The 25759-nt window shown below is 40.1% G+C and overlaps 1 protein-coding gene across 4 annotated transcripts in view; it reads right to left on the bottom strand.

The window, feature by feature from the left end:
* The window catches only part of LOC310765067 (BEN domain-containing protein 5-like), a gene marked incomplete at its 5' end in the record, with an annotated part of 723703 nt that overhangs the window by 275363 nt on the left and 422581 nt on the right, over nt 1-25759 (bottom strand). For 3 of the 4 annotated variants that reach the window (XM_083619596.1, XM_083619594.1, XM_083619595.1), the window contains one exon: nt 20893-21083. The exons of the other annotated variant lie outside the window; for it this stretch is intronic. In XM_083619596.1, coding sequence (XP_083475722.1) covers nt 20926-21083 — 158 coding nt within the window. In that variant the 3' untranslated portion in view covers nt 20893-20925. Of the gene's footprint in view, nt 1-20892; nt 21084-25759 lie in introns of those variants that run through there. 4 annotated transcript variants of the gene reach the window in all.

Raw genomic sequence — 25759 nt, 5'->3', positions numbered from 1 at the left:
TAACTAGGCTTTGGAAAGGCAATGGGATGACTTCAGGACCCTGCTAGATTCCTCATCCCTCCTTCCCAAAGCCAAGGCTTTGGAAAGGAGGCGGGAAGGCACCGCCTTGGCCCCTGCGCCCTGTACAGGGGAAGCGGTCACACTGCCCTAAATCTGCTTCTGGCCTCAAGGGTGGTGGGGACCTTGAAGCCAAGGCTAAATTGCCTTGTGCAGGGGGCTATGGTTGATTGCTAAAGGAGAACATCGCTCGGATGTTGCTGTAGCAACAGCGAACATTGACTGAGCAACAGTTCTGAACCAGTTGCAAGATCTGCCTTCACTAATATGTGCCTCTCCAGTTACAAGGGCCTCTCCATAAGTCTTCTGTTCTGAAAGAGTGGAAGAGATTCTGGTTACCCAGGGCTCCTGCAATGGGAGTCCTCTTAGTTAGAGGGTGGAAATGTGACATATTTGGGTGGGAAGGGCACTAGCATCACAGACTTGCCTGGTGGAAGTGCTTCTGAGGCTGACCCTGGGTGCCATCCCCCTTCTGATTCCAAGCCCTCAAGTACATGCCCTGATGAGGGGGCCTCTGACCTCAGGGTCGTGGCAGGGGGGCACTCTAGAACCCAATAGAGCAATTATTGCTGCCAAGAACCGGCATTACAAACCCCAGACTCCATGGTGTAATACTGACTCCATTTCTGGCTAAAGGGAAGGCCTTGACAGGAGCTGGCAGGAGCATACAGTACCAGTTTCCCGTGAAATGAATCACCCTGCAACAGTATTCACACTGCCAGTATATTTAACTTCTTTACCTTCAGTGATGACCAGCAAATATAAAGAACAGCGAAAGGGAGGGAAAGAGAATCCAGAAACCCACCAAGAAAACCACCTTCACAAGCCACTGGGATAGTTATGTTTCAGAAAGTCTCAACTAAGCCGGTTTGCCTTTAAACTGAATTGAATTGCTCCCCTTCATCTCTGTGTCTCCCTCAGAAAGGCAGAGAACACAAACACTTGCACCCTACATCTTCTACATCCACAGTGCCCTTACTTTCCCACTTCTTTGCCATCCCTCCGCCAATTTCCCCTTGCCCCCTCCTATACTCTTCTCCTTAGTCCCTCCACACGCTTTCTCTCTCTCCTTCTATTCTCTCCCCTTTCCTTCAGCCCTCTGTTTCTGGGTTCACTTCACAGTTACAGGCTTTTTTAGCTCAGCTTTCTCGCCTCGCTCCCCACTTCCTGCCAACAGAACAGTAGGCTTCCTGAAACACAGATCAGGGTGAGATTGCCCCTCAGTCAAACGGATGTGTTGATTTCTTCACAGAAAATGCTCTATTTGAGCGCATGCTCATGGTGTTACCTTCCACTTAGCAGAGCAGATAGAATGTTCTTGATGTTTACTGTTCTCTTGGCAAGTTTTCTCTTTTTAAAAAATTAACCAATGAAGTTAAGCAAAGGTCATTGCCACTAACACCATTTTAGAGCTGGCATTTGTTGGTTTGGAGAGTTGGGATGAACAGGATAATAAAGAGGTAGAACAGGATAATAACGATAGTTATCTTTGCCTAACCACCATCACTTTTCTTATTTCCCTCTTCTGGTTTACTAGGAGTTTAACAGACAGATGTGTATGCGTGTATTATAGATGAATCAAGTATTGGCTTCTTGCAGAAAATAAAACACCATACACACTCATTGACTCTTATTTCATACATCTGTCTTCTAAACTTTTATATTTGTGTCCCAGTGTCTTTTAATTGAGTTTTTGCATTTCATTTTCTGCTTTAGGGAAATGTGCATTTAAAAAAATAAATCAAAGTTTCCTTTAAATCTACATATGCAACTTCATTACTTGAACTGGAGACATGCAAGAAATCTCTCTCTGATGTGGAATGATCTGCAGGGTGGAGTAGAATGAAAATTTGCCTTTGTTTTTGATGTTCAAATTAGATTACAAATTCATACGGCCCCTTTTAATACAGCCAGATTAAAAGGGAAGATAGAACACAATCTACAGAAGAGCTAATTTATGCAGATCCTTCTCTAAAGTTTATGGCATAAAGCATTTTTAGATAAAAATGTAACAATATTCAGCACATCGCACCTTCAAAGGTTCTTAATAAGTGAATGTGCACAGCATTTCTCTGCAGTAATTTTGCCGGTAAATAGTATAAAACTATTTTACAGCAGGACCTACCTTTGTTTCCAGGCTGCTCCCTAATGTGGTATTTTGTGGCTGCTCTTTTGCAGCTCAGTACAAAGGGCTTTTTTTCTGGCGGTACTCAAGGGTATGGAGCACTGGCAGATTTTGTTTTTTTCTAGAAGAAAAGCACTGGTTAAAATTGTGGCACTTATTGTAACAACTTCATGGTAAGTACCGACACCTTTTTTCTAGAAAAAAGCACTGAATACATAAATAAAATTCCAAAGCTCTCTATGGATATACGCCAATCAATGTTACTACCTCAATATTTAAGCTCCTATGCTGAAGTAAAGTAAACATTTTTATGGACAATTATTTCAGCAACTGTGCTGTCTAGTTGAAAGGGCATCATTGCATTGCCTTTATTTATTTTCTCAAATTTACAGTCTGTCTTTCTTCAAAATTAAATCCAAGGTGGCATACTTGCGATTCCCATCAAGTCATTGACCAGACCCAGACTGGCTTATCTTCAGCAAGACCTTTATGAAAAGATGTTGGGTTATGATTCATGTTACTGGGTGAAGCACCTATTGAGAGCTACCTATCTTAAACTAAGGACATTTCCACACCTCACGTCCAGTATGGAATATGTGGCTGAGTTCCTATGCAGCCAAGATAGAGGGAGGCAAAGTTGAGTAAGACTGGATCATCATCTCATCTATAGGTCAACAACCATCACTTTTGACTGATGGGACTCGTCCTTGTCAGGTTAATCCTTTAGTTAGAACTGAATAGGTACACAGGTTAAGTCCCTTCCTGGTGTCCTTCAGAACATGGGTTCAGGATCTGTTGTGGGCTTAGAAGTGTTGCAGCAAAACAAGAACATCAGAGTGACTCTTTCTTGCTCTTGCATATGGCAGCAGTATGGTGCTGATTTTGTCAGTTGATCCAGATGGGCAGCAATCAGCATTGGAATTAGCATGTACAGATCATTCCAAGAGACTGGTGTTGGGGATTCAGAGCATCCATCACCTGCAAAGGACTCCTTCCAAACAAACGTGCTTAGACTCTGGTAACCAGGCCCTTAAAAAGAAATGCAGGTTCCAGGAGAAAAGTAATATCCGCTTTAGTTTCTAATTTAAAAAACAAAGCAAAAAACAGGAGGAACCTTTCATTTTTCATTAAAAAGAAAAAGAAAGATATACAACAAAAGCCTTCCTCTGTTGTCATATACAAAAGAGATTAAAATGGCACATACAAAGCAGATAACACCCAAAGAAATGACAGCCGAATACGTCAGGAGCTAATAACAAAGAGGATACACAAAGATCAAAAGGTAAGAGCTCCCCCCATCCTGTATCTTTGTTTAGACTTGTTTAAAATGGCAAACATAACGGCATTGTCCTTCCATGATCTGATAATCAGCAGATGAATTCCTATCTTCACAACTAAAGAAGACTTGTTTCAAAGGGGCGACAACTGAGATTAAAATCATATAAAAGCCAACAAATTTCCTCAGATGTGTTTGCAATAACATCAGAGTTTATTAAAAGAGAAGGATATTAAAGTGACACTCCCCAGTCACATAGGGATGGTGTGAAACTTTAGACAGGTGAACAAATATTAAACCATTGCTGCCACAGTGTCCTTCCAGAGCCACCCATTCACCAAGGTCAGAGTGTCACTCCAGGAATGTGTGTGTTCACCATGGTAATGTGATGAGCAGGCACTATTCTCTGATCGGTAGCCAAAAAAGATGAGAGGGAGCAATCCATTAAAGACTGCTGCTGGACCTTCTATTGAATTACAATCAGTCGTGTTAGGGCAAAATTTGCTAAAAACAAAAAAGTTCAAACCAACCATACCATGACTAAAATATAAATTATAGTTGGAAATTGCAGCTCTGTGAGAAGCTACAGTTTCCATAATTCGTTTGAGGAAGACATGTGCATTAAATGTCTGATGTGTACATAGTCCAAGCGTTAACATGACGTCATGAAGAAAGGGAGGAGTAACTATATTTATTTGCAGGAAATGAGGAGGAAGGAAAAACACAGATAAGCACAATGTTTAAATACTGCCATGAAGAAAATCAACATATTGAATATATGAAGTTCTATCTTCGACCAAGCTCTCTGCCCTAGCCAGTTTGCACCTTAACAGAACAGGAGGCAGTTACCCTGAACAAGTGCCAGAGAGATCTGCGTGGAGCTTGCTACTATCACAAGCACAAGAAGCCACTGCAGCTAAGTTAGGTGTCATGCATAATGCAGGGTGCATGTCTACAGCCACCCTCTGAAGACTCCAGCCCCCGTTCCTGGCCCGAGTGCACACTGTGCTTCCAAATCTGTACCAAGGCAACTTAAAGTGCCACAATGTAGAGATATTTTCAATATTAAGAAAATCTAACATTGCTTGAGCAAGAGAGAAATTGTTCAAGGAAGTAATTGACACTTTTCATACATGGTTTACAGCAAGACATGGGAGCAACATCCAGCAAAAGATGCCTTATTCTATTTCTTCTTGCATTGGTTTATGATGCGCTTGGAGGTTCTTCCATGTTCTGTGATCTCTCAGCCTTTGTGCTCTCTTTTCTACTTGTCTGAACAGCAACATTTTGCTTTCTGGGTCATCCCGCTTCAGGAGAATTGTGTTCTGGATGGAATTGCCATAAACTGAGCAAAAACATCTAGCCCCAAACCAACAACAACATAATTCTTGTTTTGTTAATAAACTGTCCAGAGCTTCTAGCATATTTGCAGGAAAGTTTATTATCAGGATCTAAGCCCAATGACCTCCCCTACTCGGGAATATTAATTTCAGATAGAAGACAAATTAACTTCCATCATGATTTACAGACAGATAGATTTCCAATGCCAAAAGGGGTCATTATAATCCCCACTCTGGCTTCCAGCATAAAAGATCCCACGGAGATAGCCTGAATAATTACTATACATGAAGGCCATAAACTTTTGTCTGAGCTTGAGCTTGTCTATTGGAAAGACATCCAGTCTTGATTTAAGAACTCTCAGTGGTTGGAAAATCCAGTAGCCCTTGGTAAATTATTTTACTGGCTAATTATTTGACCTCTTGAACATTTGCAAATTCATAGTGCCTCTTATTTTCGGCAGCTAGGCTTTCTTATACTTTTCTTTGCAGCTTCTAAGAATATATCTCACAAAACGTCTAACAAAATCATTCCAAAAATCATTCTAACAAAATCATAGACCAAACTTATTTGTTACTTCTATATGTAATCATTTCAACAGTCACCATCCTAAAATTTCACATTCATGTATTTCAAATAACTTTCTCAAGGCTGACTTGATATATAGCACATCGTGCATGTGCATAAGAGGGAAAACTCTGAGCAAACCCGACTCCATCCAAACACTGTTCTTTATGCCAGAATAATTGCTCTGCACTCTTTAAGCAAGACAGTGTATCTGAATGCCATCGTAATTCATTTTTATATACCATGTGCACTATATGGACTAGTTTACCCATCAGCTAGCAATGAACTAAGTTGTATCCAGAGAGAATGTGAGTTATTGTTACTGTTTTGTTCTTGCTTAAGAGAGAAAAATAAAGTTCTGGTACAGTATGTCTTTTAAGGCTTCTATGACATGCACTGTGAACAGGGCCTCCCCTAGGATAACTAGTGCCCTGGGTGAGACATGCCTTCAAAACACACACACACACACTCCTCCACTATCACAGCTTTTTGTTTCATAACAGTTCCTGTCTTTCAGCAAGCATTCTTTATTTTAGAGCAACAATTATTTTTCCCTTTAAAAATAAAAGTTATGAATAAAAAAGGTATCCAGCTGACCTCTTACAGATTATGACTTTATTTTATTTTTTATAGTGCTTGCAGTGTTTATAGGATTTGAAGTGCTAAGCATTCAGTAACATTGTCTTGCAGTAAAGTACATAGGACATCAGAGTGGAAAAACTGAAAAAGGAACATATTTTGACTCTAATTGAAGATATTTGTAGTTAGCACCTGAACATTCTGTTGAATAAAGGGTCATGGCACATATTCTTTGCCACCCCAGCTCCCTGCTACCAGTACATTCCAAAGACGCAGCCACTGAGCTCAGCTTGGTGCCTCCCCCAGCTCAAAAGCTCTGATCCAACGGCCAGGCTCACCCACCCCTAAGGCTGGCCCCAACTGTGAAGTGCCACAAAGTCATTGTTCTCCCCAGATATTGGGACACACTCCAAGGCACAATGCTGCCTATTAGGTTGAAAGACCATCCCAGAGCCTGGTAAGCAAGAAGAGAGCTGAGAAGCTCTTTCCATTGCTATGTCTCCCCACTGCATGAAAAGCTTTTGAGCTCTACGCCTTGTGTGCGTTTCCTTTTCATGATTGCGTGCCAGCCGGCTGCCAAGCGCATAAGGCTGCGATCACACACAAGCTAAACGTGCGCAAGTTGTGAGTCGACTGTATGCAGTTTGTTTAGCAAATATCTGTAAGAAATAAAGGAGAGGGGAAACTTTCCCCAGCCTGTCTCATAAGGAATCATTCTACTTCACTTGTTTAACCTTCTTTCCTAGGTGAGATGGTCCCTGAAGCACCTGCTGAAAGGGGGGGGGCAGTGGCTCTGGATTCTGTAAGCAGAGAAAAAGTTATAAACCAAAGGCATTGCCAAGGCCAGAGAGTTCCAGCTTTGCTAATCCCATCTGCCACAGAGATGCCAGGTTAAATAGCCAGGAAGCGAAGAGCAATGGTGATTTCTGCTTGGCTGCCTATTCAATACCTATGTTGCTTAGAAGATTTCTCCCTGAGTTATTACTTAAACTTAACAACCATTACAGCAAGATTGAAATTTAATCTGCACATAAAATTAGCACCATAGCAGAAGGAAAAGAGGGGGAGAGTGAAAGAGCACGTAAGGCGTCATTATAGCATTTTTTAAAAAGCTTTTGCATGGATGCTTGTTTTGCAGATGTTAGGTATGCAGTCTGAGGTGTGTAGCGTTCCTGCAGAAAACATGCCAAGAGTATACGCAGGGTAAGTGGGTACTTGAACAACAAATCCAGGCAAATAGGAATGGCCTAATGCAATTTCAGTTTGTTTTGATTATTAAAGTCAAAATCCATCGTTTCTTGTGTGTGGTTCAGTACACTGCAAGAGGGACAGCATCCAAGCGCCAAGTTGGATAAAAGCTGTGGAAGTCCATTAAGCAGCTTATAAAGATTACTGCCTTAGTTTTTTTGGCACCTGCCATACATCCACTCATAGGATACATGGAGGGAGAATATGGTGTATTTGCTCAGAACACAGCAAGAGGAGGCAGGAATCCAGAGCTGTTCTTATCTCTCTTGAAAAACCAGTGTTGCCCAACCCTGGCCAAATGGGCCTGTAACAGCCTCCAGGGTTGCAGCACTGGGCCTTACAAGCACATTGATATAAGCATCCTATTGTGGGGGAAAGCACTTCTATTAAACCAGCCTTTCCATAACTATAAGGTAATGCTGCTGACCACCATTTTTCTTCTTGCCCATCCTGCTATGGTGGTTGGCCAGCTGTGCCACAGAGGAAGTTGGGAGCTAAGGTTTTGTAATCTCTTCAAACAGCCACAACAGGACCATGATCATGTCTATTTTAGTTGCCTTGAACTATTCTCTTCCATACAAGATAAAAACAATGCTCATCATAATCTGTCTCATAATCTGAGGTTGTCACCTGCTTCTCACCCTAAAAAAAGCAAGGCTAGTCAGCCCAGTACAGGCCCAATGGCACTGAGCAGCAGAAGAAGATGACTTTGGATTTGATATCCCACTTTATCACTACCTGAAGGAGTCTCAAAGTGGCTAACGTTCTCCTTTCCCTTCCTCCCCCACAACAAATACTCTGTGAGGTGAGTGGGGCTGAGAGACTTCAAAGAAGTGTGACTGGCCCAAGGTCACCCAGCAGCTGCATGTGGAGGAGCAGGGAAGCGAACCCGGTTCACCAGATTACGAGTCTACCGCTCTTAACCACTACACCACACTGGCTCTCAAACCCCTATTGCTGGTGCTACTTGCTTGCCACTGCCCCCTCTTCCTGCCACTTGCACTTCCTCTTCCTTTCTGCTGTGCGGGGCGCAAGAACACAAGAGAAGCTTGGCAGGGTGGAACAGCCAGGCCAAGCAGCCCTGCAAACCTGGAGCTGGCCTTGGTTCAACAGCACTATGATTGCATTACCATAAGGATAGATGCCCGCTGCCACCAACTCTCATATAAGACATGCATGGTGGGGTGCTATCTAGTAGATCCTTTACCTTTTTAGCTTCAGGAACAATTGCTTAGCTGGCAAGTGACTGGCAGAAAGAGAGAGAACCAAACCCTTAAAAGTTATTCATGGCAAACAGTGCCCTCAAATCCCCTGCTGAGGGTTGTAATCCTATAATCGCAGTATTGCAGCATGGTGAAGAGGCACATCAGTGGCCTCATGCTCTTCTAAGGCAGCTTCATTTAACTGAACATAACTTCAAGTGTGTCTTTGGACTTAACACACATTTTTTTGGGGGGGGGGGATACAAATAGCTGCTGACTGGGAGAAAGCTAGCAATTTTCAGGACCACAGTAGTAGGAGAAGGGGAGGTTGCCATTTCCATTTCCTTCCCTATGGTGGCTGTGACAATAATCACTCCTGTGAAGCTGCTATTTGCATTTGCACCAATGAGTGATTGGGGGAACTGTAGAAAGTGTTTTTATTTCAGTGCATGTGGGGCAGAGGACAGACTGGGTGCAGTTGTTTTGTAAGAATTTGATATGATCCTTGCTGAGTCAGTCCGAACTCCCATCTGTTCTAGCATTCCATCTCCAAGTGCCCCTGTCAGCTCACAAGCAGGGTATGAGCATGAGAGCATTTCCCATTGTTTCCCACCACCCCTCGGCAACTGCAGCTCAGAGGTAAAGTGCGCCAGAACATTTGGGAGAGGGGTAATTATTAGCTCTCATAGCTAATAGCTGTTGGCAGATCTAAGTTCCCTAAATTTCTCTAATCCTTTAACAAAATGTAATCACAACAAATGAATTAGAAATGAATTACTACTTTCACCCAACTCATAATTAGGTTATGTGTAGCTTTGCTTTGTGAGGCTCCTTGGATTTATTTTTATCTCTGCAAACGAGACTCAGGGAAGGGAGCAATGCAGAGCAGGGCATTGCTTAATGTTGGCTTAAAGGACAGAGGGGGGATATGTGGCCCTGCAGGTGTCAATAGACTACAGCTCGCATCATCACTGACCATTAGCCAAGTTGGCTGGGGTTGATGGACACTGGAGTCTAACCACATCTGGAGGACCACAGGTTCCTCATGTCAGCTTTGAACTCATAGGTTTGGGGGTTCAGATCCCACTTCTGCTCGGTATTCATTTTGTTGCTTTGGGCAATTGTGTTTGGTGCTTAGATCCATTTTTTTACCTTCCAAGTTTGTTGCCTTGATCAAGCAGCATGTTTTCATCTAGGCCAACATTTTGTTTCCAGTACAAAAGAGACCAGCCAAATTTACCTGGCAAGCTTATGAGGTAGGCATGAGGTCACCAACATACCACTGATGCAGTCCTGAGCATCTAGAATTCCGAGACAATGTCTCTGAACATGGAAGTTTAATTTAGATAGCATGACTAACAGGAGAGGCTTCCAGTGACAAGTCTGGGATGGAACAGAGAAGAGATGGGTGGAGCTGTAAGGGAAGTGTGGTGGGACTGGACGGGATGAACAGGGATTACTGCACCCCCCGTTTTGGGATGAATCACCCAGAACTGCTTTCTACAACAGCAGCTGTGTGACCCAATGCAAGAAGAATGAGGAAAATCAACTTGGGAAGATGGATGATGGCAACAAATTACAAATTAAAGGGAAAATAATAATCAGGCATCCAGCAAAGGGACATTAATTACATTTCAAAAAGCAACATTCATAATTAATTTTCTGATGCCCTTACAAATAGGAACAAGCTGAGACAGTGGTTTCACCATGTTTCTAAATTGCTAAATTAATTAACAGTCAATCATCACAGAGAAGATGAAGGCATCTTTCTTTGACATCATTCAGTAATCTCTAAGGAAATACTTCATTTTCTTCCCTTTTTTAATGAAAAAGGATTACAAGTTTAGGTTTTCCCCCATCTACATATTTAGATCAACTTTCTCCTTCAGAATTTTAGCAAATCATTCCAAAATGAATTCTCCTTCTCAATTAGCATAATTCCTCAGAGATAGGAAATCAACCAACACTGTCAAGTCATAATCAGTTCGAACATGCAAAACGTTTCATTGAGGTCAAAGAACAGCTTCAGCAGTCATAGACCATTTTGTTGCTATTGTTTTGTACTTAAAAGTCACTTGGCTTGAAAGGAGAGGGTGGGTATATAGGTGCTGTGCTGAGGAACAGATACCTGCTTGAAGTCTTACTTATTTTAGTACATTTGCATCTTACCTTTCTTAGATCACAGAGCTCATGGTAGTATACATAGGGTTTCCATGCGGTCTCCCATCCAGGTATTGGCCAAGCAAAGACCTGCTTAGCTTTAGCAAGGTAGCTCCAGCATGTGCCCTCAGACCACGCCCCAAAAGTTTGTTTCAGCTTTGAGCAAAGTGCAAGCCAGCACATCTCTGCGGTTAAGTCTAGATTGGATTAAACCAGACAGCTGATATTAGGCTGCCTTGAGAGGGCATACACAATAGAAAGCAGGGTAAAAGCTCTTATATAAAAAGGAATTAATCAATAAATAATACAGTTCTGATAGTTTAACTAACTAAAGATTTAAGTCGTAGCCAGTCTGTGAGAATGACATTTTAAAATTACAAAGACGAAGGACACAACTGCACTGCAGCATACAACTTTACACTCTTAGATAGTTAAGACTGAGTTCAGAGCATGCTCTGGCACTGAAACAGCAATTCCATTTTTACCTGCTAGAATCCCTAGCATTTTTGCTATAGAATTTTTGCTACAGGGCTCTATTTTATCCCCCATGCTATTTAATATCTATATGAAACCACTGTTTGAGATCATGCAACTTTAGGGAGAAGTGTTATTGATACGTGGATCAAACACAACTCTGTTTCAGTGGCAGTGCTATAATTACTGCTTCATCATGGTTACCAATTGCATGGAGACGAACAAACTGAAACTCAAATCTAGACAAGGCGGTGGTACTGCTGGAAGGTGCTACTTCAACTGCACTGGCTTCCAGTCTGTTTCCACGTCTAATTAAAAAATGCTCATTTTGATTTTTAAAGCCCTTTATAGCTTAGGACTAAGGTAACTGATGAAACATCTGCCTCCTTGGGTAGCTACTAGAGATTATCTTCCATAGAGGGCTTCCTGGGGTATCCCCACCTTCTGATGTGAAGGAAGTGGTTCCTAGAAAGAGGTGGTGGTGGCATTGATGTGTTTCCACAGCTTACAAATAACTTGAAATTTACATTGTTGTTGTTTAGTCATTTAGTCGAGTCCGACTCTTCATGAACCCCTGGACCAGAGCACACCAGGCATTCCTGTCTTCCACTGCCTCCCGCAGCTTGGTCAAACATAAATTTACATTATTCCTATTATTTTATCCTTTTTATACTTCTGTGGCTTTTAGGTTTTTATATTTTATATTAGGTTTTTTTATATTTTTGTTTTTACATTTTTTTCTAAACTGTGACGGAAAGATAATTGAAGGGCCAGACAAAAATACAATAAATAAAACTGTAAGAAGCAGCTAGTCCTCCATCACATCTCACCATCTACGCAAAGATCAGACCTACATATGTAAGTAGCCTAAGAGTACATCCTGCTCACTCTAAGTACTGTATTATCCCACAGCAAATTCCAGCTCCTGGAAATTTGGGTATGTGTAGCAGTGTCTATGTGGAAGTTCACTGAAGAGTGGAAAGAACTGCCACAATTTTGCTGTGACACACTAACTGAAAGGCTGCCATAGCAGCAGCCTCTCTGTAGGATTGTGTCCTCTGCAGAGTTAAGCGGAAGTAGAATTTGATCAAGTAGAAGGAAAACTCTCATTCAAAGCAAGCGGCACATCCATTTCTCAAAGGAAAGAAGTCAGTGACCAGCCATGTAAAATTTCTTGTTGAATAATTGTTCCAATTTTAAAATCTAAGTCATTTTTCTTCCTATTAGAAAGCCTGGGGAGAAGAGTCTTTTGAAATATCTGAGATGGTAAAATTTAAAAATTAGCTACTGAGCATGAAGTATGCAATAATTGCTCTTCATAACATTTTTATTGCCTCTACATTCTTTGAATTATTGCTTTAAACTGCGCTGTGCCATTACGATGAAAAAAATGGTATCAATAAAGTATGTGTGATTGATGTTAAGATTTTATCACTTTAAGACTATGAAAATCGGAGGCATGCCAAAGTAAAACCATTTTTCATGACATTTCTTCTTAATTCATAGCAATAATGATACCCACGCATTTCATTTACCAGGGTGTTTTGGGCAAGTGGTTATGCCCACATCGAAATCCATACATCCTATGATTTTGCGTGCCATTATATATGCAGTTTGAGTTTTAAGAATTACTTTGCTTCTAAGATGTTATGCACAGTGTCTTACATTCTTACTGAAAGTAAACACTGAATCTTTGCCAAAAAAACAGTTAATGAATTCTTAAATACTTATTTAACATATATTAGTTATGGGTAAGAAATTCACACAGCTCTCAACATGAGGTCAATTCAGTGGCATGGGAGTAAAGAAACGACTGGAAAGTGGCTCCCACCTTGCTAGAGGAGTGTGTACACACACACACACACACACACACACACACACATACACACGGGATCCTAATGCCTGCCTACACACATTACTTCCAGGAGTGTTTTGATTATGGACTTCTCATGGACTACAGTATTTAAAAATATGCAAGCTGACACTCTAAAGAGCAATTGCACTGTACTGAAAGGCGTACCAGGAATCCAATGTGGTCCAGGGGTCATGTGGCTTACCCCTGTATAGAAGCATGAGGAACAACATACTACCACTTACAAACAGGAACCAAGATACAACCCTGAATAGCTCCAATGGCAAAATATATATTAGCATCATTGTTTACGGAAAAACTCATTGTTAGGCTGTATTTCTCTCTAGTTCTTTCACAATTCCTCTTTCTTATAAATGGACACCCAAATGGGAGAAAAACGAAGACACCAAATGGAAATTCAATGTTATAATGATTAATGTCCATGGTGTGAAAGTGAAGATGTCAAACCCCATGCCAGAAATCCACCAAATATACCAGCAACATCATAGTCTAAAGAAGCCCTTTTTGCAATTTCCTATATCACCACCCACCACCAGGAAAAAACCCACGTGTGCCAGAAGTACTTTATTTTGAATCAGGCCATGGATATTACGAATTATAGCTACAGTGCTCAACAACTCTTCTGCAACCATAATGCTCCTCATGTTCATGGGAAATAAAGAGACCCCAATGATATCCAGTATATCTGACATCTAGTACCCCACTGATATCCAGCAATATCTCTTTCCTTACATATTAACAGACCCGGACTTGCATTTTGAAAAATCAACTCAGCACTTGCATAAGCCCATGATTCCCAGCCTAAACAGAACAAGTTATTTGCCACTGGGATGTGGGATTCCACAGGCCCATTCCCTGATTGTAAATCACACATTTGCAGCATTGTAATCCCAAGTTATCTCGGGAAGGTAGCACCCTAAAGTGGCGGCATATAAATCTTTAAAGTAATATATGAAATTGAGCAGGAACTAGTCAAGCTTTTGAAGAACGGGTGTTGTCTAATATCTGGGACATGAGAAGCCCACATTCAATGCTCCTGCTCTGCTAAAAATCACTTCGTGCTACCACCAATCTAAGCATTATTTCCCCATTGAACTTACAGAATTGTGGCAAAGATGATTAAGGTAATTCTATGCATTCAGAAAGCTTGGTTAAAACATTTGCTTTCCTTTTAAAGAGATAAGATGTAGGTGACTAAGCAAGACACAACTGTACTTTTATTCCAAGTGCTGAAGCAGAATGCAGCACAGCAATTTTAATAGGCTTATATAAACTTCAGAAAAGCTTGAACATTTTGCAGAAATCCAGTCAACCCAGAACAGCCTTCCAGCAAGGAACTTCCAACATATAGCAACTTTTAGAAAATCAGTATCAAAATACATTATCACCCTAACTTCCCTACATTCAGCTAAAACATTTGCCTGTAATAACTGAGAAAGATACCGATGAATCCTGACCAAACCTATTAAGAAAAGCTTCTTTATATATTTCACCATCCATGCACAGATGCTATATGTGACAGTTTTAACACACATGAGGCATATAGTAGGGACAACTAGGTCCAGAAAGTAAATACAATATGGAAAAATTATCGTAATAGAAGGTGGCCAACCTTGAAGATGGCCCAACTTCAATCTGGACAAAACTTCACTGGGTTTTTATTTAATAGTAAATGCAAATTCAAGCACCCAGACTGTCAGCTATCAGTTGCCCAAATATGCAATGTTTTTTTTAAAAAAAGAACCTGATTGCGCCATCTAGTTGACAGAAAGCATTCTCCAGTGGGTACGCTGCCTGTTGGAACCAGAATGGCAGCAACTGTGGACAAAGACATATCAGAAATCCTCTTCCATTGCACGCTTTCTATTCTTCCACATGCTCTAATCATCTAGAAATAAGGAGGTAGGGGTGGGGGGTGGGGACAGGAAGAGCAGGAATGTGTATCTCAACATGTCTAAACTTTTACACATTAATCTAAAATACATTTTTAAACGCCTTTCACAAATATGGCTTGTTTTACTTATTTAATAAGATTTATATACTGCTTAATCATTCATAAGCTCTAAACTGCTTACATAGAATGTAAAAAGATTCATTCGTTGTATCAAAAATATTGATGAACTGAACATCAAAACCATGTTAACTGAAAAATCTATCAAAATATAAAACCGGCAGTTGTTAGAAATTATATGTAAATATTACTTGTTTGGGTTGGCTCACATGAATCTGTAGCAGGTGCCCAATCCAATCTAGTGACCAGTTCCTAGACCACTGTGACCAAGCTATTCTAGTTCAGAAGTGGCTGCAACTGTCGTACAAACCGAAGCTGAAAAAAGGTGCTCCTAGCTATTGAGGCTACTAGGGCCTCTAATTATGGCACTAGATCCAGAGCACCCCCAAACTGTGCGCCTGCTCCTTCGGGGAAGTGCAACCCTGTCCAGGGCAGGCCATTTCTCAGAATTTTAAGGTGCTCAACCCTGCAAACAATTTCCTGGAAGTAGACAAACTTGCATAGGGCTGCACTGTTGATACCTCAAAACCACTCTTTGTATTGTTTGTACTGTTGCAGGCGGCAGAAATCAAGAAGGTAAATACATTCACAGACAACAACACACTAGTTAAACCATGAATTATGAGTGGTGTATTAAGCCACAAATTAGTGTGGTGCCTGTGCGCTCCAGTTGCATGGATTTCAGCAGTTCTACTGTGGTTTTCTGTTCTAGTCATTCCAGGAAACTGTGGTTTAATCTCCTGACCCACAAATTCTCATTTTCAGTTCCTAGTATATAGAAAAAGTATATACAATCCTATGGAAGGTTATTCACAAGAAGCTCCACTTACATGGCTTACTCTATAGTAAGTGTACTTAAGACAGCTGCCATAAGCTATTAATGTAAAGGGTTAAGTTGTGGATTTATTTGCTTCAGATGACGCCTCTGCTAACAGAAAGGGAAGGCAAAGCAACTCACTCATCCTCCTTGCAATAGATTCAACCTGTATTTTCAACACATTTTTTAATAAAAATTTTTATCAGAGTTTGGATTGTTTTTCAAATAGATTAAATGCCGATTATATACGAGTATAGTCCAGTGCCCTCATTAAAGGGATTTGTTTGCTTCTCTCTCTGCCCATCAAATTATTCCATCCCAATCCTGTAGTTTTGTTTACACTATTATGAAAATGCACACCTTCCCCAAATATAATCTTTAAAAATACAAAGTGCACACAACTTGGAAGTACAATAGATGAGAAGAAAAGATGCTTACTCAAACCTCCGTTGTAAAATACACACAATAAAGAAAAGTGATCTATATGTTAGTTATCAAATAATTTGAATTGCCTAGTTTTACAAATTTAGAATGAGTATGTCCTCCTGTGGAAATCCTGTTCTTATGCACACTTAACTATGACTGTCTTACCAAAGTTGACAGGACTCACTTTTCAGTCGATATGCATAGGGTTGTATTGTCAATAGTTGCTTTATAAAATAAGACACAGAAGTTTTAAAAAATGATGCTTTCATCAATGACAAATAGGACCAACACACACTCCTTCACTTTTCTAAAGCTCTAATGAGAAAGCCAGTGTTTCCATCGCTTATAGTTCCATAGTTGCTTTATAGAGACTAATAGCACCACATCTTAGCTTTTTCTATCACACTACATTAGAATCAGAATCAGAAGAATCTTTATTTGCATCAGCCACTAGCCATAGCAATAAAATAAAATAAAATGTACTGAAGATAGAGGTAAAAACTTAACTATACAAAATACATTTTGGAGGTTTACATCAATAATAAAATAATAGATCTTATTGTAATTACCTCCGCTAAAAACCTTGCAGTTTTTGCTGTCACCTGATCATCTTGATCTGCTAAAAGAAAGGACACAGTAGCAATGGTTGAGTGACCCAGCATGGACAATAATACAGGGGTAGTAACCTCACTCCTCAAATCTTTATAAAGAGTGCAAGCCAGAAGACATGAGCCACTGATTCAATACTGCCATCTCCACATGGACAGAACCATTTTTCCAGTGGAACTTTTTGAAACAGACGCTCAAGTACAGCTGAAGGCAGTATATTCAATCTTGTGAAAGTGAAAGCGTAACTGTATTTTGGAATTGTTACACTTTGCAAATAGGGTGCCAAAGTATCAAAATGACTAAGTGGAAAATAATCATACTATGGACAAAATGTCCTTATTGTGGCCAAATTATTCTGTCATTCGATATCATATAGGCACTGTCTAATTAAATTATTTGCTTTACTGAAGCCCAGTGTTAATAACTGTTGTGACAAACCAGAAAAGTAAAGCTTTTGGTTGACAATTTTAGTCCAAGCGCTCTCATGACAATCTTCCAATACTAAGGATATAGTATACCAGTGGGGTTTAAATTTAGGTGAAGCCAATAATTAAACGTCCTACACAAAATCTGTAATTCAACAGAGGGAATTCAACAGAGCCTCTAAGCACAATGAAGCATTTGGAACACAGGATGGAAGAGGGGAAAAATTGCCTTAGGAACTTAGATTGAACAGCTTCTGTAGATACAAGGCAAGTGCCTGTCCAAATCTGAGCCCCATATAATAACTGTGCTAGGGGTTTAGTTTTAAACACAAGTGCTGATGGTATGTGATTGCCACTTTTTGTATGGAAAAAGCATGTCAGAATGTTGGCACTTTGAGATGGTTTTTCCTTCGCATATTTCTGATGTGCTCCCCATGACCCTGCTGACTGGAAAATAAGGACGAGGTATTTAAAGACTTAGGGACACGGGTGGCGCTGTGGGCTAAACCACAGAGCCTAGGGCTTGCCAATCAGAAGGTTGGCGGTTCGAATCCCTGTGACGGGGTGAGCCCCCATTGCTTGGTCCCAGCTCCTGCCAACCTAGCAGTACGAAAGCATGTCAAAATGCAAGTAGATAAATAGGTACCGCTCCAGTGGGAAGGTAAACGGCATTTCCGTGCACTGCTCTGGTTTGCCAGAAGCAGCTTAGTCATGCTGGCCACATGACCCGGAAGCTGTACGCCAGCTCCCTCGGCCAGTAAAGCGAGATGAGCGCAGCAACCCCAGAGTCGTCCACGACTGTCATCCACGACTGGACCTAACGATCAGGGGTCCCTTTAAATAAAGACTTTAACTTGTTTGATCAACTAATTATCCATATACCATCTATGGGTCCTATAGTTTCTTGAAAACACCATTACTTAATTTTCTTGTAATTCAGCCAGCTGTTCTCTGAAAAAACACAAAGCCATTAGACTACATGGCCTCCAGGAATAACTGCAACATACGTACTAAACAGGAACCACAGCTCAAATACAACATTTTGCAGATAAAATATAGTTTTTCCCTCTTTTAAACTGAACAAATCAATTTTGGGCACAATCTAGATCATACGTGCTCTGGAACAATCATACTGACTTTCATGGTATCTACTCTATATTTTTTTAAAATACATATTTATTAAAGTTTTGCAAAACAAAGAATTCATCATTTCAAAATGTATCATTTCCATACATAAAGCTCAAGAAAAACAACAATATGTGACAGAAAAAAGAAAAAAGTGATAGAAGAAAAATAGAAAAACAGAAAAAAGAAAAACACTCTTTCTTAGTTTTGTAAAGTTCCATGCCCCTGTCTTGACCTCCTCACATCCCCCTTTTTTGTGTTCCACTTTACTCCAATCAGATTCAGCAAATTCAAAACCTTGTTTCAACTATACTTAATGTTATATTCTAATTATTATGTCCCCATTTTCCATTATTTTATTCCATACCTCATCTTATAAAATATGACATAATATTGTTCTGTTCATAACCCCTTATCCTTTTTTTTCCTTAGATTCTTCTTTTCACACATCTTTGACCAAAGTCACACAAACCCTGTTACTTTTACTTCCCACATCCTATTGACACTCAAAGATTTTACAGTATTTTTGTAGATAGTCCTTAAACTTTTTCCAGTCCTGTTCCATCGATTCTTCTCCCTGGTCACGGATTCTGCCAGTCATTTCAGCCATCTCCATGTAGTCTATCACTTGCGTCTGCCATTCCTCCACGGTGGGTAGATCCTGTGTCTTCCAATATTTAGCTAAAAGTATTCTTGCTGCTGTTGTTGCATACATAAAGAATGTTCTATCTTTCTTTGGCACCCATTGGCCAACTATGCCCAAGAGAAAGGCCTCTGGTTTCTTGGGGAAGGTACTTTTAAGTACTTTCTTAAGTTCATTATATATCATTTCCCAGTAAGCCTTAACTCTTGGGCAAGTCCACCAGAGGTGAAAGAATGTTCCCTCAGCTTCTTTACATTTCCAACATTTATTGTCAGGCAGGTGATAGATTTTAGCAAGCTTGACTGGGGTCATGTACCACCTGTAAATCATTTTCATAATGTTCTCCTTTAAGGCAATACATGCCGTGAATTTCATACCGGTGGTCCACAACTGCTCCCAATCAGCAAACATAATATTATGACCTAGATCCTGCGCCCATTTGATCATTGCTGATTTGACCGTTTCATCCTGCGTGTTCCATTTCAACAGCAAGTTATACATCTTTGACAAAATCTTAGTTTTTGGTTCTAACAGTTCTGTTTCCAATTTCGATTTATCCACCTGGAAGCCAATTTTTCTATCCAAATTATAGGCCTCTCTTATTTGATAGTAATGAAGCCAATCTCGCACTTTGTCTTTTAATTTTTCAAAACTCTGCAGTTTCAATCTGTCACCTTCTTGTTCCAAAATTTCCCAATATTTTGGCCATTTAGCCTCCATATTGAGCTTTTTCTGAGCCTTAGCTTCCATAGGTGACAACCACCTTGGGGTTTTACTTTCCAGCAGGTCTTTATATCTTATCCAGACATTAAACAAAGATTTTCTGACAATATGGTTTTTGAATGCCTTATGAGCTTTAACCTTGTCGTACCAAAGATATGCATGCCACCCAAAAACATTATTAAAACCTTCCAAATCCAAAATGTCTGTATTTTCAAGAAGCAGCCAGTCTTTCAGCCAGCAAAATGCTGCTGATTCATAGTACAATTTAAGGTCTGGCAGGGCAAATCCACCTCTTTCTTTTGCATCAGTTAAAATTTTAAACTTAATTCTAGGTTTCTTGCCCTGCCAGACAAATCTAGAGATGTCTCTCTGCCACTTCTTGAAACAATCCATCTTGTCCAAAATTTGCAAGGATTGAAATAAAAATAGCATTTTAGGCAATACATTCATTTTTATAGCTGCAATTCGACCCAACAAGGAAAGCTTCAAGTTAGACCAGATTTCTAAGTCTTTTTTAACTTCTGCCCAACATTTCTCATAGTTCTCTTTAAATAAGTTCAAATTTTTCGCCGTCATATTAATCCCTAGGTATTTCACTTTCTTAACCACCGTTAAACCTGTTTCATTCTGAAACCTATCCTTTTCCATTGGAGTTAAATTCTTCTCTAATACTTTAGTTTTTACCCTGTTTAGTCTAAATCCCGCCACATGACCAAATTCTTTAATCAATTCCAAAGCTCTTTTCATACTGGATTCCGGCTCCTGTAAAGTTAGAACCAAATCATCTGCAAAAGCTTTCAATTTATATTGTTTGGCTCCGACTATGGTATCTACTCTAAAAAGCTTGCATTCCAATAAAACATTATGAAAAAGCATGAAGATGTTTAGTTCATTAAAGGAAACAAGTCAATGAAAAAGAAAGCTTGTTTGAAAAGTACTTTGTGAATGAAGTATCTTTATTCCACGGAGCAATAGAATGACAATGTAGTATATAGGTCTGGGACTTGCAAAATGATCTGCCACAGGCTGAACCACAGTCAGCATGTCACTTTCCCTGAAAAACTAGGGAATTTGGTTCTATTTTGCTGTAGTACTTAGATGAGTAGTTTCTCAAAACTGTTTAAAAATAAGCCAGTATTTCATAATACAATCCACACCAAAAGGTCACTTTAGCCCATCACCCCAACACCATGAAATCAAGACCACCACCAGAGTAAAACACTAATACTTTATTAAAAATTCAAAATTTATTGCAAATTATATTTTGCTTCTCTCCTTTCTTCATTTTTACATGATTTATTGATATCCATGATTTTTTCACAAATGTACTTGTTGACTTTGGAGAGTCTCTGTGCAATTTCAGTTTCGTCCACAGTTTCTTGTGCTATCCTGTCATACAAACATTCTGAAATGGAAAAAAAATGGCATTAAGAATGACACCTCAACAAATGTAAAACACAGCCGATGTGATTGAGCAAGGTAACAGGCACATGCAAGAGATAGCAAGAGGGCAGCAGTTTGTTGACAGACTTCAAAAAATTTGGCTTATGCACATGGTTTTGTGCATGCAGATCTCTGGATCATGAACAAAATAATGTACAATAACACTTTCGGCTACATTTTAATACTGCAGTGTGAAATGTTTCTGGTTGATTTGTAGTTTGGATCATAGGCTACTAATCACAACCCAACATTTAACTCCATTAAAATTAAAGGCTATAATCATATGCACACTTCTCCACAGAACACTTTTGAGTAAACAGGTTTAGGATTACACCAAAAAGGAATGTATATAGCATTATTTGACCATTATCTAGCACATATTTACACTTTCTACCGCTGAAGTCTTGTTTTCCAGGCTAAACATTTCTACTATATCACACAACCATGGTCACATGAACAAACTCCAGAGAAAAATCTATGTTTCTCAATGTTCCCTTTGCTGCTGCAGATAGCAGGTTCCCTAGTCATTTCCAACAAACGTTCCCACTTTTTCAGATGTTGTTTTCCTGAATCACACTAACATTGGTAGTCTGAAGAAGTGGAAGCTGACCTATGCTGAACATATAAGTGATGCATTATTCCAGCAGCAGCATACTTCTGTGACAAAGAACTATGAAGCCTCCTCTGGTGGACTTTTGAGGTGCTCTAAAAGCATTAATTGAAGTAGGGTTACATTGGCCAACATATTCTATTGGAAAAAGAGCACACAAGAAAGGTGTAGTCAAGAGATACTTCCAAGCAATGTAGCTGCATCCTTAATGCCGAAGGATAGTTGAAGGCAGCAGGCTGAAAGAGATGAGGATCTAATCCAGAAACTATAAAGTCATTGTAATCTTTGTTCCAGATTTTGGAAGGAATAAATGGGCTGTGAATAGCCTGGTTACAAAGGCACAACTTTAAGAGGGCGAGCCCTGCTACTCTTAGAACTCCATATACTCTCTCTCTCTAAACACACACACACACACACACACACACACACACACACGGTGGCAAAGTGGCAAAAAAATATAGCCATTGTGTCCACTGGTCCTTACTATTGCTTTAATGGCTTCCAAACTGATTAAACAACTTCTGCTTTGCCTAGTATTTTCCCCACCAGCAATTTATTGCTTCATATGGTAGAAAACCATGGAGATTCACTTAATTAACAAGTTTTATAGCATTGTTAATGTACCATATTAAAGTTATGACAATTAAATATTCTATACCCTTTTCAGTTTCCTCTGACACCTTTCAGAAGTTTTAGAAAAGGTTATTTTTCAGTGACAGGGTTCACAATGTTTGCATACCATACTTTTTAATAACTTCCTTAAAATAAACTGCACAACAGGGACTACTAAAGAGCAAGACATATTAGCCCCATTAAGGCTTTACTCCATTTTTAAAAAAGATGTATTTTAAGGAAGCTATTCTAGGACCAGAGAATAAAAGTAAAAACCACATCAAACATGATTTTTATTAGCTCTCATCTTGAAATGCAAAAATTATTGGACAATGAAAAATATATTTAAAATCCTAGTTATAATCTAAGCTGAAAAGTGTAGCTGCCAATATGCATTAAAATGAGGTCTGAAAGAGCTGGGGGAAGAACCGTGGCTAAAAATGGTGTTCTAATTTAAACACTGACGGATGAACTGTGATCAAGGAAAACTACCTCCCACCCCTTCTTCAGTACCAGAACACTGAATATTTGAACTGAAAAACAAGGCACAAACACACAGAGAGGGAAATTCAAGTTATTACTGTGCATTATTGAAATCTACCCATGCCGGCTGTTGCTGTTTTATTTCCAGCATGATTCCCAGATGAACCATCATCCCAACGTTAAAATCCATCTCACAGTCTTGCCAGTGAGGGGGAAAAACCAGTACAATAAACCTTGATGTGCACACAGATCTGGTCTAAGTGCATTGTTGCATCACTGCCTACAAACATAACCCTGATGATTAGCAATGAGTGTGAAAGTTCCACTGATTTCACTAAAATTTCATAGACACAATATAGCCTGTACAGGATCATAAGTTTAGAATGGAGTTGTTAAGCTGTTGCAGAATGTTGAGCTACAACTCAGCTTACTCTGCAGACTTCAGCTGTTCCTAGGGTTTAAGGAGCCACAAAGTCAGCTTCCCTGAACACTACTAATTTTACTCATTCCCAGAACATTGGCTCGAGAGCCCAGAAACACAAGACAGCTGATTAACTAAGCCTGATGCCGCCCCATAACTAAAAATATTTTGGGAGAAAGGAAAGAGCTCCCAGCTATTGGGCACAACAGGATTATCTCTAGCAGCACAGGAAGATGTCTTATAGTCTACCAAGTGAGACAGTGAGTTCATATAGCTCAGTACTCTTCACAGTGAACACTGCTGAGCTGCTGCCAGTCAGACGGATGTCTTTTCCAGCCCTACCCTAAGATAGCAGAGAGTCAACCTGGGCTCTTCAACCTGCGTTCAAAGCATTTGATATGCCACTGTGCTACAGCCCTTCTCCATGCTCATTTCTGCTCTTTCTCAGTAGCACTTGGAGCATCTCAATTTTTTTCTTTCCTTGATTGAAAGCAGTTTCTGCACCACTCCAAGTTAACTTCCTATTCATAAGAGCTGCTCCAGTAGCATCATTGGTTTCCATGCCAATGATAACCTGGCTTACAGTCTTGCAGTGCTGGTGTGAGGACCAGCCTTGTCCACGTGGTTTCTTCAAGTGCTACGAGGAGTTGCCATGCACATATATTTGTGTCCCTGGTTAACAGATGAAGTGGGGCTTACCCTCTCTTGCACTATGCATTGAATTGGATGTGCATAATACTTAGTGAATCCACTTGTTTTCTTAAGCTACGGAGAACTGATATTTATATCCTTATGCATCATTTAGATAGTACCAGACTTAGATGATGTGAAAAGAATGTTTGAGGGTTCCTTGTGATTATGTATTCTCTTTCAGTGATATAAAGAAGTGATCATGCTATACATGGATACACATCAAGACATGGTACGTGGGAACAAGGCTGACATAAAAAGTCAATTTGGCACGGCCAAGGAGAAATCTGAATACATTTAGTAGAGATGCCCTCCAAATGTTGCCAGACTACGATTCCCATGATAGGCCCAGGCAGCGCGATCAATGGTCAGAGATGATGGGAGCTGTAGTCCAGCAACATCTGGAGGGTCACAGGTTTCCTATCCCTAATATAAAGTATGCAGGTCAGAATATATAAGGTACACCTAAATCCCATTGAAATTAGACCCTACATATTCAATCCTAGGCATACATTTTAAGGAGTAAACTTCACTGAAAACAATAGGATTTGCTTCTGAGTAAGCATACATAGGATTGTACAATTAAGCACATTAATCGTACGATTAAGAACATTAATTACTTAAGTTGCATCTATTTCAATGCATTTTTAACTGGGTTTATTTTTTCTGGATTGCAACCAAATTTGAAGAAGCTTTGAAACATAGTTCCTTGATTGAAAAAGATAGTCAGACATGCATACTCTTTTACCATTTCTAAAGGTGCTGTCAAACAAAATTTCATATTAGTTTTATTTTCAGAAGCAGGGATTTTCATTCAAATGCCAGATTAAGTATGGCAATGCCTTTCTACTTATCAAACTGCTTTAAGGTGTCTATTTTCCTCTTTAAAATGGATTGCAGATCCTCTGTCTGCATTTTGAATGAAAATTTGGAGATTAGAGAAGTGGAAGGCTTTATATCGACATATATTTTTGTATGTATGTAGCTATACTCTTTTTTGTGTGAGAGAGAATATCTTAACAAAGTCTCAGTGCAATGATTGATTAAAGGTGTCCTCATACGCTCAAGATCCACTGGTTGAGGGCCAGAGAATATGGTACAAGTGCTAGTAGAACACATCACTACCATGACAGACACCCTAGTGAAAATATCAAATACATCAACAGAATGGCCAAAACAGGGCAGAGCTATGGGCAGGAAACACTACGACCTACAATTCTCCAGACTACAGACATGGCCCCATCAACAGCTGAACATTGTATCATGCCCAGCCATGATGCAATTTTCCTCCCACTGACTTAGATGGGAAGGGGTGGGAAACAAAAAATAGTCCATGAAGGTAAAGGTAAGGTAAAGGACCCTGGACGGTTAAGTCCAGTCAAAGGCGACTATGGGGTTGTGGCGCTCATCTCACTTTCAGGCCGAGGGAGCCAGCGTTTGTCCACAGACAGCATGACTAAACAGCTACTGGTGCACGGAGGACCGTGATGAGTGCCAGAGCGCATGGAAACGCCGTTTTCCTTCCCGCCACAGTGGTACCTATTTATCTACTTGCACTGGCGAGCTTTCGAACAGCTAGGTTAACAGGAGCTGGGACAGAGCAACAGGAACTCACGCCGTCACAGGGATTCGAACTGCCAACCTTCCGATCGGCAAGCCCAAGAGGCTCAGTGGTTTAGACCACAGTGCCACCTGCATCCCTTTTGTTGTCAAATGACAGGCCATATGACAGGCCATATGACACAGTGTAACTCAGCACCCAATCACAGCACACTACCACTAGCATATAAACCCAACACAGGGGGAGCACAACTTGGTCTGG

Source organism: Podarcis filfolensis, assembly GCF_964270895.1.
Source record: "Podarcis filfolensis genome assembly, chromosome: 6".
NCBI lineage: Eukaryota > Metazoa > Chordata > Lepidosauria > Squamata > Lacertidae > Podarcis > Podarcis filfolensis.
This window is presented reverse-complemented; position numbering and strand designations above follow the sequence as displayed.